Genomic DNA, 14740 nt, shown 5'->3' with positions numbered 1-14740 from the left:
TTGATAAGTTAAAAAAGAACCATGCTTTACAGAGAACAGTTAATATTTATCTAATAATCTCAGCATAATTTATTGCATACTTTTGATCTCGTTTATATTATAACTATTTGATTTTTCGATCCACAAACATTAGTTTTGTTTAGTGGATCGAGATAATTAAAAATTAAAATTCACTGATAAATCTTATGAAGGTGGATCCAATTGATATATACTTCTCTTTGATATTTTTTTTAATTTTTATTTTATTCGTTTATTTTTGATAAATCATCTTTTGCAGAATGTTTTTAAATCGCTTATTAAAATTGTATTGGATTGAAATTAAAAATACTTTGGATTAACGTTGTCTCTGTGGTTTGACTCTTGCTTGCCAAGGTTTTTTTCTGTTCTATATTTTATTATCATCTATAACTCGAACAACCGACCTCACAAGAGTTTAGCCGATAGTTATTACAAGAATAAAAAAATAAAAGAAAAAAATATGAAAGTGAAGAGATGATAAAAAAAAATAGTCTTCTTTATTGCTTTTTTATTTTGAAATCAGCAGAATTTCTTCGATTACAACTTCTCCTAAACAAAAGCTTAAAAAGAAAAATAGGAAATAAAATTATTAAAACTCTAGATTCTAGATTTACAGATCTCCCTTAAGCTCTAGTCTGGTCTCCTATTTATAGAGACCAAATTAAGAGTTTTTAGGGTTTAAAAACTTTCTATAAACAAAACAACTTCAAATCCTACTTCAATACGAAGTATTTATAGTCTCCATATTCCTGCACAAATCTCGAGGAATTATCCATCGACACCATCGTACTGCCCTAATTGACCAAGGCACCACGGTCCATGTGGGCCTAATGGGCTTACATTTTGGTTTTTGATAATGTTTCGGATCCTAGATTGCAGTGATATCTTCGGATTTTTCTAATTCACCTTAAAACTTTGCGACTTTCTCCTATTAAACATAAATAACCGCAATTAGTTCCGAAATACATAATTTAATGATAATCAATAATAAATATGGACTAACAATGAATTATATTTAATTAGAGGATGCAGTATATAATTTACCCATAAAATCTATGTAATTAGAATTTTAGAAACTACTTTATAGATCCTGATCAAATCATCTCTTCCTCATAGAAATCATTCTCACAAAAAATCAACTCATTCTGAAACTTTTAACCTATAAAAGATAAAACAATTCGGTTATGATATGGATTACCCTTATTAATTCGTGATGTGCTTTTATAAATCAATTTTGATGAGATTAAAAGTTTCAGAATGAGCTAATTTTTGGTGATGATGATCTACTCATCATAGAGATCAACCTCACCAAAAATCAGTTCATTTTAAAACAATTAACTCATAAGACAACAATTCAGCTATGGTGTAGGTTGCCCTTATTAATTCATGGGATGCTTTTATAATTATCCCAAGACAAAGGGTATTTTGTAATTTTCTTGCAATCCTAGAAGAAAGTGGATTTATGTAATTGAGAAATTAAAGGAATTAATTTCAACATCTAAGGATTCTCAGTCTTCAAAATTTAGATATAAGAGAAGTAAGAAAAGCAGTGGTGGGAAGTTAAATTGCGGGAAAAAAGACAGAGAAAGGAGAAGGAGAGTTTGAAGAAGAAAAACATGGATTAGAAAGACCGATTGATGATGAAGCCGTCATGTATGTAAATATAACCTTTCTTTTATTTTACTCAAAGAAATGTTGGGGCTGACAGAGTTATAGTTGAAGTTGTCAAAAGTTCGATTCAGTTAATAAATCCTATTGTTCAGGTCATGAAGGTAGAGTCTGACTATTTCCTTAGCCATTTACCACATTATTAAGATTAGTAAAACGTGGGTTGTTTGTTTCCAATTTTATCTCTTTGTAAGGCTTATATAAGCTAATAGCTTGTTTTGAATTCAATAACAATTTTATTCAAATATTTTTGTGAATTGCTTTGTGCTTAGAGTTTACAACAATCTGGTATCAGAACTCCATCACGAGGTTTGATTGTAAGAGAAAAGAAACCGCAGTTTCTTAAGAAGAGAGTGAGTGAGAAGAGAAAGAATCGAAGTATGGTAGCTAAAAATAACTTCGTTAAACCTGCAATTCCTAAGTTCGATGGCTATTACGATCATTGGTCCATGCTTATGAAAATTTTCTTCATTCAAAGGAGTATTAGAGTTTGGTGGAACTGGAATCCCTGCTGCAGCAGAAGGAGTAGAGTTTACTGAAGCACAACAAAAATCAATTGCAGACCAGAAACTGAAAGACTTGAAGGTCAAGAATTATCTTTTCCAAGCCATTGATTGAACCATTATGGAGACAATCCCCAACAGAGACACTGCCAAGCACATCTGGGACTCTATGAAGCAGAAGTACCAAGGTTCCACAAGAGTCAAAAGAGCACAGCTCCAAGCTCTTCAAAAAGAATTTGAGGTTCTACAGATGAAAGAAAGTGAGAGTATTGATGCGTACTTCGCTCGAACACTCATCATAACAAACTGGATGAAGATTCATGGTGAAAACGTGCATCAAGTGGTGATCATTGAAAAGATCTTGAGAACAATGACCTCAAGGTTCGACTATGTTGTGTGTTCGGTTGAAGAGACTATTAACTTAGACACCTTAACCATTGATGACTTGCAGATCAGCTTACTGGTACATAAGCAGAGGATGAACGGGCATGGAGGAGATGAGCAGGCATTAAAGGTGACCTACGATGATAGAATTGGTGAAAGAGGAGGTGGTCGAGCTCATGAAGTTTTTTGAGGAAAAGGTAGACAAGCATTTAACAAAGCTATTGTTGAGTGTTATAAGTATCATCAATTAGGGTACTTTCAATATGAGTGTCCTAAATGGGAGAAGGAAGTGAATTATGCTGAGCTTCAGGAGAAAGAACAAATGTTGTTGATATCATATGTGGAGCTTAATCAATCAAGGAGAGAAGATGTCTGGTTCCTTGACTCAGGGTGTAGCAATCATATGTGTGCAAATAAGCAGTGGTTCTCGGATCTTGATGAGGAATTTCGACAATCTGTGAAGCTCGGGAATAATTTCAAGATGGCTCTGTTGGGAAAGGGTAACATTAGGTTGCAAATTGCTGTAGTTACTTAGATAATCACTGATGTTTTCTATATACCTGAGTTGAAAAATAACTTATTAAGTGTTGAACAATTGCAAGAAAGAGGTGTAGTTATTTTGATACAACATGGAGTATGTAGAGTCTATCATCCCAAGAAAGGGCTTATTATGCAAACAACAATGTCTGCAAACAGGATGTTCATATTGGTTGCAAGAATTCTGCTGAAAGTTCCCACTTGCTTCCAAACAATTCTTGAAGACAATACTCACCTTTGGCATTACAGATATGGGCATCTAAGTTTCAAGGGTTTGAGAACATTGCAATATGAGCAAATGGTGAGAGGATTACCACAGTTGAAGGCACCATCCAAAATATGCACTGATTGCATGGTGGGAAAGTAACACAGGGATGCAATTCCAAAGAGGAGTTTATGGAGAGCATCACAAAGACTACAATTGGTACATGCTAACATTTGCGGACCCATCAAACATGTTTCCGACAGTAAGAAGAGGTATCTCATAAGCTTTATTGATGATTACAGTTGTAAGGTGTGGATATATTTTCTTGCTGAAAAATCTGAAGCTTTTACTACCTTCAAGAATTATAAAAACCTTGTTGAGAAAGAGATAGAAGCTTTTATTCGTTGTCTGTGCACAGATAGGGATGGAAAGTTCACATCTCACGAGTTCAATGCCTATTGCAAAGCTAATGGTATTAGCAGGCAGCTCACTACAGCCTACACTTCCCAACAAAATGGAGTAGCTAAGTGCAATAACAGGACAATCATGAACATGGTTAGAAGTATGTTATCGGAGAAGCAAGTTCCAAAGAATTTATGGTCGAAAGCAGTAAATTGGACAGCGCATGTGCTCAATAGAAATCCTACATTGGCAGTGAAAGATATGACTCCTGAAAAAGCTTGGAGTGGAGTCAAACCCAATATTGATTATTTTCGGGTTTTTGGATGCATTGGCCATGTTCATGTGTCAGACAGTAAGAGAAAGAAGCTAGATGATAAGAGTTTTTAATGTGTGTTGCTAGGGATGAGTGAAGAGTCTAAAGCATATAGACTTTATGATCCAACATCCAAGAAGATAGTTGTAAACAGAGATGTGATTTTTGAAGAAAATGAGTGCTGGAATTGGGGGAGAAGTAATGAAGAAGCAAGACTCGATATCCTCGAGTAGGGAGATAGTAATGAAGAAAGAAGTGAACATGATCAAAGTGAAGAAGAATCTCAAGAGGAGGTGGCAACAGAAGAAGGAAGAAAGGTTAACTTATCTTCAAGTGATTCACCTAGAGAGAATTCTCCAACATTTGAAGAAAGCTCACCAGAAGGGAGGACCAAAAGAGTTCTATTCTGGATGGAAAATTATGTGAGTGGGGGAGAATTTTCAGAAGACGAAGTTGAGCATAACAATTTGGTTTTGTTTACCTCAACTGTAGATCCGACTACTTTTGAAGAAGAGTTCCAAGTGGTGGAAAGCTGCAATGGACTTGGAGATAGAAGCAATCGAAAGAAATGGGACTTGGGAGCTAACAGATTTGCTTAGAGGAATGAAGAAGATTGGAATAAAGTGAGTTTTCAAAACTAAACTCAGCGAAAATGGCAAGGTTGACAAGTGTAAGGCTCGGTTGGTGGTGAAAGGATATACACAACAGCATATCAGATTATACTGAGGTGTTTGCGCCTGTAGCTAGGTGGGATACGATTCGAATCGTAATTACTTTAGCAGCTTGAAATTGTTGGAGTGTGTATCAGCTTGACGTAAAAAACGCTTTCTTACATGGAGAGCTAAATGAAGCATTGTTTGTTGAGCAACCACAGGGTTATGAGAAGAAAGGTGAAGAGGATAAGGTGTACAAATTGAAGAAGGCATTGTATGGCCTTAAACAAGCCCCTCGTGCATGGTACAGCCGAATTGAAGCATACTTTGTCAAAGAAGGATTTGAGAGGGGTAGCTGTGAACACACCGAATTCATAAAAACAGGAGATGGAGGTAAAATTTTGATTATTAGCTTATATGTTGATGTTCTAATTTTTACTGATGAGAGTATGTTTGTTAAGTTCAAGAATTCTATGAAACATGAATTTGATATGACTAATTTGGGAAAGATGAAATATTTTCTTGGTATGGAGGTTTTACAAAATCCTGAAGGCATTTATATTAGTCAAAGAAAGTATGCAAAAGAAGTTTTTGAGAGGTTTAAGATGGAGAAGAGTAATAGTGTGAAGAATCCCATAATGAAGGATGAAGAAGGAGTCAAGGTGAATGCTACCATTTACAAACAATTGGTCGGAACTCTTATGTATCTAACTACAACAAGGCCGGACTTGATGTATGTGGTGTGTCTCATTAGCAGATTCATGGCAAGTCCAACTGAATTGCATTTGCAAGCTACAAAAAGAGTGTTAAGATACTTGAAAGGTACTGTGGATTTGGGAGTCCTTTATCGAAAGGAGGGTAATAGAGAGTTGATGGCATATACAGACAGTGATTATGCATGAGATGTAGATTACAGGAAAAACACTTCTGGTTATGTGTTTCTACTCAGTGAAGGAGCTGTGTCCTGGTCCCCTAAAAAACAACCTGTAGTTGCTTTGTCCACTATTGAAGCAAAGTTTGTGGCAGCTGCCTCTTGTGCTTGTCAAGGGGTGTGGATGAGGAGAATATTGGAGAAGCTTGGGCATTCTCAAGGCAAGTGTACCACTGTGTTATGTGACAACAGTTCTACTATTAAGCTATCTAAGAACTTAGTCATGCATGGACATAGCGAACACATTGATGTAAGGTTTCATTTCTTACGTTATTTCACCAGAGATGGAGTTGTTGAGCTGAAGCATTGTGTCACACAAGAACAAGTTGCAGACATTATGACAAAACCACTTAAGTTGGATGTGTTCTTGAAGTTGCGTGAGTTAATGGGTGTGTATGTGGTACCACGAGTAAACTGAAAGCATTACTACAATCAGTTTAGGGGAGGAATTGTTGGGGCTGTTAGAGTTATATTTGAAGTTGTCAAAAGTTCGATTCGGTTAATAAATTCTATTGTTCAGGTCATGTAGGTAGAGTCTGACTATTTCCTTAGCTATTTACCACGTTATTAGGATCAGTAAAACGTGGGTTGTTTGTTTTCAATTTTATCTCTTTGTAAAGTTTATATAGGCCAATAACTTGTTATGAATTTAGTAACAATTTTATTCAAATATTTTTGTGAATTGCCTTGTGTTTAGAGTTTACAACAAGAAATTCTTAATTTTCCTGCAATTTTCTTCTTGTTTTTCTTGCATTCAACTCTAATTTAATCTAATTCGATGAAATTGGGGAGAATTCGAATGAAACAAACTCAAATGTCCTGCAACACACCCACATGACGTGCTCATGAGCATTGGCAAGGCTTCTATGTCAGATTATAGATTTTCTTTCAATTAGCCAAAACTATATAGACTTTGACTAACCTGATTACGTGGGAAAAATTGGCTATAGTTGGTTACCCATGGCTATAAGCCCATTTTTCCCTCTACATGGCAGGCCTAAAAGCCTTAGTAAGATTTCTATAGGTACTAACATGGTGGCTAGAGTTTTTCAAGATGAAGATCATGTGTTCCATGTTCATCACGCTCGCCATATTTATTAAAGAAATAAACGAGGAAAATATATAAATAAAAGTCTCTCAACTATTACTCTGGACTCTTGGAGTGTAGGACCTGGCATCCACAACTGTGTTGTCTCCTCGAATAAATCTTCCTCTATTCTCTCTTCTTTCAAAACCCCAATTTGTGTTTCTTCCATATTTTCGAGGGTTTGCAGCCTCAGGAGCTAATACCCAAAGGTAGGTCTCTCTCATCAAATTAACCTTTTTTTTTTGGTTTAGATGATTCAAGATGTGATCTCTGTATCTGGGTACTAAAATAAAATCAGATAATTTTCGTAAATTGTAGAATTTTGTGCTGCAAGTTGAACCCAACCTTCTCTTCGAGAACTTATCTTGGATGATTTGTTCATGGGTACTTTAAGAATTAAATAATTTCATTAATTGCAGAGTTTTGTGGGTAATTTTGATCCAACACGTAGTTTGAAAGCTCTATGAGGAGTCAAGCTTGGAAATGGGGTTTGGGTTTGATATACATACTTGCTGTTACACTAATCTGGATCGCAGCCAGTTTCGTCATTCAGTCTGTCGAAGATTCAGGTATTTCTCCTTTTCTAATCACCTACATTTGCAGTTCTTTGTTTGTGGTTTACATTCCTATGGTTGAAATCGCACGCTATTTGGAGGACTCGGTTGGGAATTTCCAGTTTTGGCGCAATAAGAACAATACCCATTTGCAAGAATTTGGAGATTCAGAAGAAGTGTTTCTTCTTGGGGATAGTAATTTAAGTACAAGAGAGGATGATTGGGTTCCATCTGGGTCTGTTGAACGGGGAGAAATAAGTCAGAAATCGGAGTTTGAAATTTTCGGGTCCGAAGCAACATTGCCCGGTGAATCTAGTAGGCCGACATTAACAGATATAGCTAAGGTTTCTGAGGATGCAAATGTACAAGTGGATGAAAAAGGGCGTTGGACACGAATCAGAACGGCAAAGGTTAGCCTATTGATAAGCCCTTTCTGGTTTTTTGCGCAACTCACTTTCAATCTCTCTCTGAAGTATACTAGTGTGACGGTAAGTGTCTTGGCATCTTATCCCTCTTTTATCATTTGGTGTACCATACTAATGACTAATGAGTTTTCATCCTTTCGTGCAGTCGAATACCATCATAAGCAGTGCATCTAGCCTTTTCACCTTTTTGGTATCTCTAGTTTTCTTGGGGGAGAGGTTCACATGGGTTAAGCTAATTGGTGTTCTTCTTTGCATGGGAGGAACAATAGTAGTTAGTTTGGGTGATTCAGGATCGGGGTTAAGTGCGGTTGCTACAAAGCCGCTTCTTGGAGATATTCTAGCTCTTGTTTCGGCAGGCTTGTATGCTGTGTATATTACCCTTATTCGCAAAAATCTTCCAAATGACGATGATAAATGTGGTCGTGTTAGTATGGCTCAATTCCTTGGATTTCTAGGGCTGTTCAATCTCTTGATTTTTCTACCTGTTGCCCTTGTACTGAATTTTACGAAGTTGGAGCCTTTTCATGTACTTAGCTGGAAGCAGCTCAGTCTAATCGTGGGTAAAGGTTCGTATTAAATGCTATTATATGGTCTTATCACATTTTTCTATCTAATGCATGCTAGAAAGTAGAAACCAATTTTAAGTCTTATAGATATAGATTAATTTCTTTTCTTTTAGTTTATCTACTAGGTGTCTAGAAATTGCTTAAAATCTTCCTAAGTTAAATTTCCAAGGATGGTTTATTTCTAGAATAAACTTCTCTTTTTGTAAGTTTGTTCTAATTCTAGATCATAATTTCTTTAGCAAATAATTATTGTTATGTGGCTCTTTTCCTATATAAGTAAAAGAATTTACTGTTATTGGATCAAGTTTCACATTTTTCTTAAATTCTTCTTTCTATTTATGCCTACATCCTTTGGTAGTGGGCAGTGGTGGAGCCAATATTTTATTTCTGTATAGGGCACCGAGTGGGGGTTGGAACCATGGTTAACAAGTAAGGTTAAAGAGCTTGAAGATAAACTGATTTTGGGGAGAAAATTCAAGTTTCTTTTTGTTAGAGGTTGAAGAAAAGGGAATTTAGGTCATTTCTCATTAGTCTATGAGAGAAGACCATAGTCAAGGGGCAAAGGCATCAGTTTAAAAACATAGGGGTATCCCAAATATTCACCAAAGCCTCAACATGCCCCCATTGACCTCGGTCTTTTCTAATAGACTAATGCAAAACGACATCAATAACCTCACCTTCAACTTGAAACCAATGACCCTTTGATTTCTCTTCTCAAACCTGACTCTTCAACCCTAAGATTAATTTATTTTAACCTTCAAACCTGAAAAAACAGGGTAGGATTTTTGAAGTAGAAGATGATGAGAATTTTCTACAACAGATTACAACTGAAAATATTTCGGACCATCAAATTCACTATTTAGTTGAACACCACAATCATAACCTTAATACATCCAAACTGACACCTAAACTGAACCTAAATTGCCTATTTGAATAATGTTGCATAGTTGGAGGACAATGAGATGTATAGGAGTCTGATGGACAACATCCATGAGAAGTACCTTGGGTGCATGCATAAACTATTCAGTTCACCATAATGGAACAGGTTAAGTCTTGCAATTATCAAATCAAACATATTAATCTCCTTACAAATTATTCCTAAATATATTATAATTTTCTTGCATAAGCATTGATGTAGGAGGTAACCCACTACCCCTAATGTTCAGTTTTGGTGAATATTTGATGTACCCCTGTGTTTTCAAACTAATTAGGTGCCCCCTGACTTGGTGCTCCAACAATGTTTTGGGTGATTTAGATCCCTCTCAATTTTTGGTGAATATTTGAGATAGCCATTGTGTTTTCAAACTTTGGCTTGCCCCTTCAATATTTTTTGAATAACAGCCCTCTTGTTTTCCTTAAAATATTTTCTATAAGGGAATTTGAGTTTCCTTTCATTGGGAAGATTTTCTATCGTTAGAGACCTCTAAATCCTTTAATATATATATAAATGAATCATTGTGCTCAGGTCTTCTTGATGATGTGCTCAGTGACTACTTATGGGCAACGGCTGTTCTTCTAACAACAACTACTGTGGCGACAACTGGTCTTACAATTCAGGTCCCCATGGCAGCTGTGGTGGATTTGCTAACAGGCAATTCCCCTAATCTCATGGATTACCTTGGAGCCACAATGGTTATGTTTGGTTTTGCTGGCATCAATATCCCCTTGAACGCTTGTTGTGGTACAAGCAATACATGTATGGAAAGTGAAGCAGAAAATGCTAGTACAGCCGTTGAAGGTCACAACGTACCAATCAGTAGAGGTGTGGCTCCCATCTCTTAGTATACAGTAATTTTGATTATCTCAGATGGATTACCTTGGAGCCGCAATGGTTATGTTTGGTTTTGCTGGCATCAATATCCCCTTGAACGCTTGTGGTACAAGCAATACAGGTATGGAAAGTGAAGCAGAAAATGTTAGTACGGCCGTTGAAGGACACAACTTACCAATCAGTAGAGGTGTGGCTCCCATCTCTTAGTATACAGTAATTTTGATTATCTCAGATGGCGAATCAATTGGCCTATTGCCTCTGTCGATTCACTTCACTTTGAGGCCTATTCAGGTGTTACCATGCACATTGATTTGCTAAAAATTCCCATTTAAATGTATGCCTATTTCCCTGTATACAAAACACCTTTTGAGCTCCTACTTTATGTATGACTAGTGTCCTTGATTTACCCTCAATTGTGATCATCTCAATCTTTAGTAAGATTTTTTTGTCTTTTTGGAACTGAGGTATCTGGGCCTCTTAGACCTACCAATTAATCCTCAGGGCTTATCCAGTCCCCGCCCCCAGACTCACTTATAGTGTTGAGGCAGACCCCAACCAGAGAAGCAAGCTAGAGTCTTATATTCAACTTTCATTGCCCATCCTCGAGGAGGATCTTGTTGAAAGTCTTATAGGGTTTAAACTAGTGTAGGTTGGGCTGGTTGGGATCAACCTGCGCCCAACCCACAGTTATAACAAACACCAACTTGTGCCTGCGCCCACCCAACCTCAGCCATGAAATGTTCAACCCAAGCCCAACCCAAGTTGGGTTGGTTTATTCATCATTAATACTAGATTAGTTAGTGATGATATAAGCTTATATGAAGATAAGTGGTACAAAAATAAAATTTGCAATTAGTTGTCCTAAATTTGCAGTTAGTAAAGAAGATGATGATGATTAACTGAAGTTTGAAATGTGAATTGTGAATGAGAAAGAAACAATGAGATTTTAATTTTTCTTTTTTTAATTATAATTATATTAAATTCAGGGAAATCAGGCAACCCAATACCTATGCCTGAATCCAACCCGATTTGATTCGGTTAAATCTTTTTGCCTGGACCGCACTAACTGTGCCCAAGATCTGATCCATGGTCGGGTTTTGCAGGCCCAAGTTGCAGCCCTATGGTCTCATCATGCTCGAAGGCCTCAACTTCTCTTAGATTCAACATCTAGCTTTCTTAATATAGGATGTCGGAATGTTAATATCACTTTGTTTTGTCATCCTACTTTATTCTTGATTTTAGAACAATGCATCTTGTCTCGCCTGGCTACTGATACCAAGTAGTCATCCCATCTCGGATGAGTCAAGTGGTTAAAAATTATTTTTCCATATAATCTATATTTAAATTTACAATTTTCCTTGTTACAAAGTCAATTATTAGATGCTCAGTCACAAAATCTTATGTTCATATGGATAATATTTCAATCAATACAAAATCAATTATTTTACATCAAAAGTTATCACAATTTGGTAGAAATTATTGGATTGGATTGGTTGTCCCAGCTTTCGACTCGGATGACTATGAGTTTTGGATGAGATTTTAGTATAAGATTACAATCGAGTTTCGGAGAAGCAATAATTGAACCAGCTTTAGGAAAAATAGAAGTATACAAGGCCCAAAAATGTCGACATTGCCCAGTTGTTGATTGGTCGAGGCATACGAATCAATAAAGCTTGAAACAAAAAGCTCGAGGGGTAAGCACCAGGGTCATAGCTCGGAAATGTCATTGAAGAACCATGCGGAGTTCTCCAAAAAGTTCTAGGTCGCCAGCTTTGTGTCCTTGGGGAGGCAGGTGTCCTTGAAGATCGCGCACATCATCCTAGCGTTGGATAGTGCGGCGTGTTGGTTAGTGAATAGGTAATCACCGGCCTTTCGGGAGACTGACCAAGGGTTACCTTAGATGTCGTTGCAGCAATAGGGAGAATGAGAGTGAGAGAAAGAGAGTTTCAGTTCTATCGATAGAGAACTCTGTTCTTTGGTTTTAATTGCCCCAGGGAGATGGCACTAATTAATAAACATTTTAGGGATGGTGTTGTAAATAAATGCATAATTCATAACTTAATCACAGACGCTGTTATTTTTAATCTCGTTTGCCCGTCTGCTTTATATCCAATGACCAAGGTTTGTTTGTCAAACCATTTGTTATATAGTAGGGCGCCGAACGGACCCTATATATATAAAAAATTATGAACTATTTTAGGAATTAGGACATAAATTAACAATCTTCTATATGGATAAAACTAATGACTATTTATAGATAGATTAGTGATTTATTGTATGAAAATTTATGTTTATTACATATTTATTTTCTATTAAAACATGTTACTTACAATTTACAGAATATTGGTAACCCATAAAACCGAACCGAACCGAACCAAACCGACTTTAATTTGGTTTGGGTTGCTTTGGTTTCAATGGAATTTGGTTCAGTTTTGGTTCTTATTTAGTGGAACTGACTTATGTCAGTTCAGTTCCAATTTGACCTCAACCAAACCAAGTTGCACCCTTAGTTTAGAACTGTCACCATTCATTTTTTGAAATGGGTGTGAATGGCACTGGAGATGGCTTCTTTAAAAATCAATTTTACATAGAATTTGTAGAGACTCTTGTTTATAGAAATAAGGTATGATCTACTTAGATCTTGGTACTGGGGTTCAGTTAGAGAATCGAAAAGATGTTGACACTTCATTACCTACACCTTAGGGTGGTTACTTTTAGAATAATAATGCCTAAGAAGGTTGGTGTGTGCAATAAGTGAAAATGTATCTCTCTTGGAGATGGATTTAATGTTGGTATGAGACATAAAAGGTTGTCCTATGAAGAATGACGCCCTTATTCAAGTCTTCACCTCAAACACATGGTAAGTTGGACTATTGGCTTAAGTGTTTCGGAATGTCCCATGACTAGAACTCCCATCATTTTGTAGTCTTAAATGCATGCATGCTATGGCTCGAAACTTTGTGTTTCAAAACAAAGATATGGGGACTGTGTCTTCATCATTGCCATGCATGTGTGGGTGTGTGAGTTGTCAAATCGCCTTGCACATTCCATGTAATGCCATTAAGAAGTTGTTGTGTATATTGATGAATTAAATCAGTTATGTTGACATGATTTTCTATTAAGTTCAAAAAAATTATTAAAAATAAATTATAATATTGTCGATCCAAAATAAAGATTTGCTAGAAGGAGAATTTGATAAATGAAATATACAATTTGAGGAACCTTACCATGATTATGATCAGAAAATTAAATAATTTAGTTAAAGTAAATAAAACTCAAAATTTTATAAAAAGTTTTATTAGTCAAATGAACGTTACCATTGAATTCAAAATATATATATATATATAATTTAAACTGTAAGCATGTTTAAATCTAAATTTAGTAAGATAAGTTAGAAAAATATTAATTTTATCAAGAGAACTTACGATTTAAGGGTATTTTGGTCAATATAAAAATATTGATGAGGAATTTTGAAAATCCGAGATATACTATTAGAAATGGTCGAATGCAATAGACATAACGAAAAAAATAAAAATACATGAAATATATTATCTAATTATTTTTTAATTATTAAAATATTAAAATAAATAATTAATTTTATAAAATTTGGTTCAAGTATAATTATGTATAAAAGAGGGGTTGTTTTGAAATTAACGAAATATGAAAAGGGTGACGTATAATTAATAGTTATATTTATATTTATATTATTATATTATTATATTATAAATGCATCTGTGTTAGGAAATAGCAACCCAGATGTAACCCTTTATATATTTTATAGATTATATGAGGTATGTAAATTAATGTGTTGACATCATTTGTGCGAGAATAAAAAATAGAGACTACTCAGTTTTGGGTTTAAATGCGAATGGGTATGTATACATAGTCTTGGACTTCAATTTAAACATATTTTAGACATGAATTATAATCTGACAATAAAGAATAAAATATTCATGACATTGAGATCTAGACAATCATCAGGAATATTTTGTTGAATCGTTGAAGAAATTACTTTTAAAAAAATTATTATAATCTCATAGAAACACGTAAAACCTAACTACAAAGGTAAGAAACTCGAAATTTCAAATTCATAAGATAGTTTTCAATTAAATATATTTTATTTATAATTTTGACAATTAATTTCAAGACTTATTATGATTTAAATTCAAAATTTATGCATGAAATTGTAGAATATATCCCTTTATATATTTTCTATGATATATAATGTTACTTTTATAATTATTTTTTTATTAGAAATGATATACATATTCGATATGATATGATAATTTGAATATTTGTTAGAATGTAATGAATATATGAATTTTGATTATACATGTACTTCTATACAGGGTGAAAATTTTCATTATGTCCAATTTTTTTTATAAGATTTGAATTTTTGACTTTTCTCTCCACCATCGAGATTTGAAAAAATCTAGATCTTAAATCAAAGGCATGATATCCATGCACAATGTTGAAGTCTAACTCACTAGGAATAGAGGTGGGTGTTTCATAACATCTTATGGCATTCTAAAAAGAAACAAAAGAGGTAAGTAGAAAAATGAGAGGAAAATGCAATAAACTTAAAGTAAATTTAGCCTAACCCACATCGTGTATTTGTGGTTGTATTCTCTTTCTTTCAAATTCTTCAATGAAAGTTCTTAAAAGATGAGAATGGCTGAAAAGTTCTTAAAATATGGAAAGTTAGAGAGTAGTGTAAGGATTT

The 14740-nt window shown here is 35.0% G+C and overlaps 2 protein-coding genes across 3 annotated transcripts; both read left to right on the top strand.

Annotated features, from left to right (window-relative positions):
* Positions 1 to 2310: 2310 nt before the first annotated feature.
* LOC147382729 (uncharacterized) lies at positions 2311 to 3108 on the top strand. Its single transcript, XM_086427220.1, has 2 exons — positions 2311 to 2737; positions 2825 to 3108. Exons 1-2 carry the CDS (start codon positions 2311 to 2313, stop codon positions 3106 to 3108), a joined length of 711 nt encoding a protein of 236 aa, XP_086283346.1.
* A 3512-nt stretch (positions 3109 to 6620) lies between these two features.
* LOC147382728 (putative vacuolar membrane protein YML018C) lies at positions 6621 to 10430 on the top strand. 2 transcript variants are annotated; one of them, XM_086428950.1, is made up of 4 exons: positions 6621 to 6910; positions 7121 to 7665; positions 7826 to 8246; positions 9712 to 10430. In XM_086428950.1, the coding sequence occupies exons 2-4, from the start codon at positions 7165 to 7167 to the stop codon at positions 10026 to 10028; spliced, it is 1239 nt and encodes a 412-aa protein (XP_086285076.1). In that variant the 5' UTR covers positions 6621 to 6910; positions 7121 to 7164; the 3' UTR covers positions 10029 to 10430. The 2 variants fall into 2 exon arrangements, with proteins under 2 accessions (XP_086285076.1, XP_086285075.1); XM_086428949.1 differs by having other exon boundaries at positions 6630 to 6910; positions 7121 to 7743.
* Positions 10431 to 14740: the final 4310 nt, after the last annotated feature.

The sequence above is a fragment of the Akebia trifoliata genome, chromosome 16 (assembly GCF_017979445.1).
Source record: "Akebia trifoliata isolate Shusen 1 chromosome 16, ASM1797944v1, whole genome shotgun sequence".
Lineage (NCBI taxonomy): Eukaryota > Viridiplantae > Streptophyta > Magnoliopsida > Ranunculales > Lardizabalaceae > Akebia > Akebia trifoliata.
Note: the sequence above shows the minus strand (reverse complement) of the source record. Positions and strands in the feature narration are given on the sequence as shown.

Excerpts from the sequence above, each read along its gene's own strand:
- LOC147382729 (XM_086427220.1), top strand. The coding sequence starts at position 2,311 with ATGGAGACAATCCCCAACAGAGACACTGCCAAGCACATCTGGGACTCT. Across the intron at positions 2,738-2,824 it reads TAGAATTGGTGAAAGAGGAG|GGTACTTTCAATATGAGTGT; the intron begins GTGGTCGAGCTC and ends ATCATCAATTAG.
- LOC147382728 (XM_086428949.1), top strand. The coding sequence starts at position 7,165 with ATGAGGAGTCAAGCTTGGAAATGGGGTTTGGGTTTGATATACATACTT. Across the intron at positions 7,744-7,825 it reads TGAAGTATACTAGTGTGACG|TCGAATACCATCATAAGCAG; the intron begins GTAAGTGTCTTG and ends CCTTTCGTGCAG. Across the intron at positions 8,247-9,711 it reads CAGTCTAATCGTGGGTAAAG|GTCTTCTTGATGATGTGCTC; the intron begins GTTCGTATTAAA and ends CATTGTGCTCAG.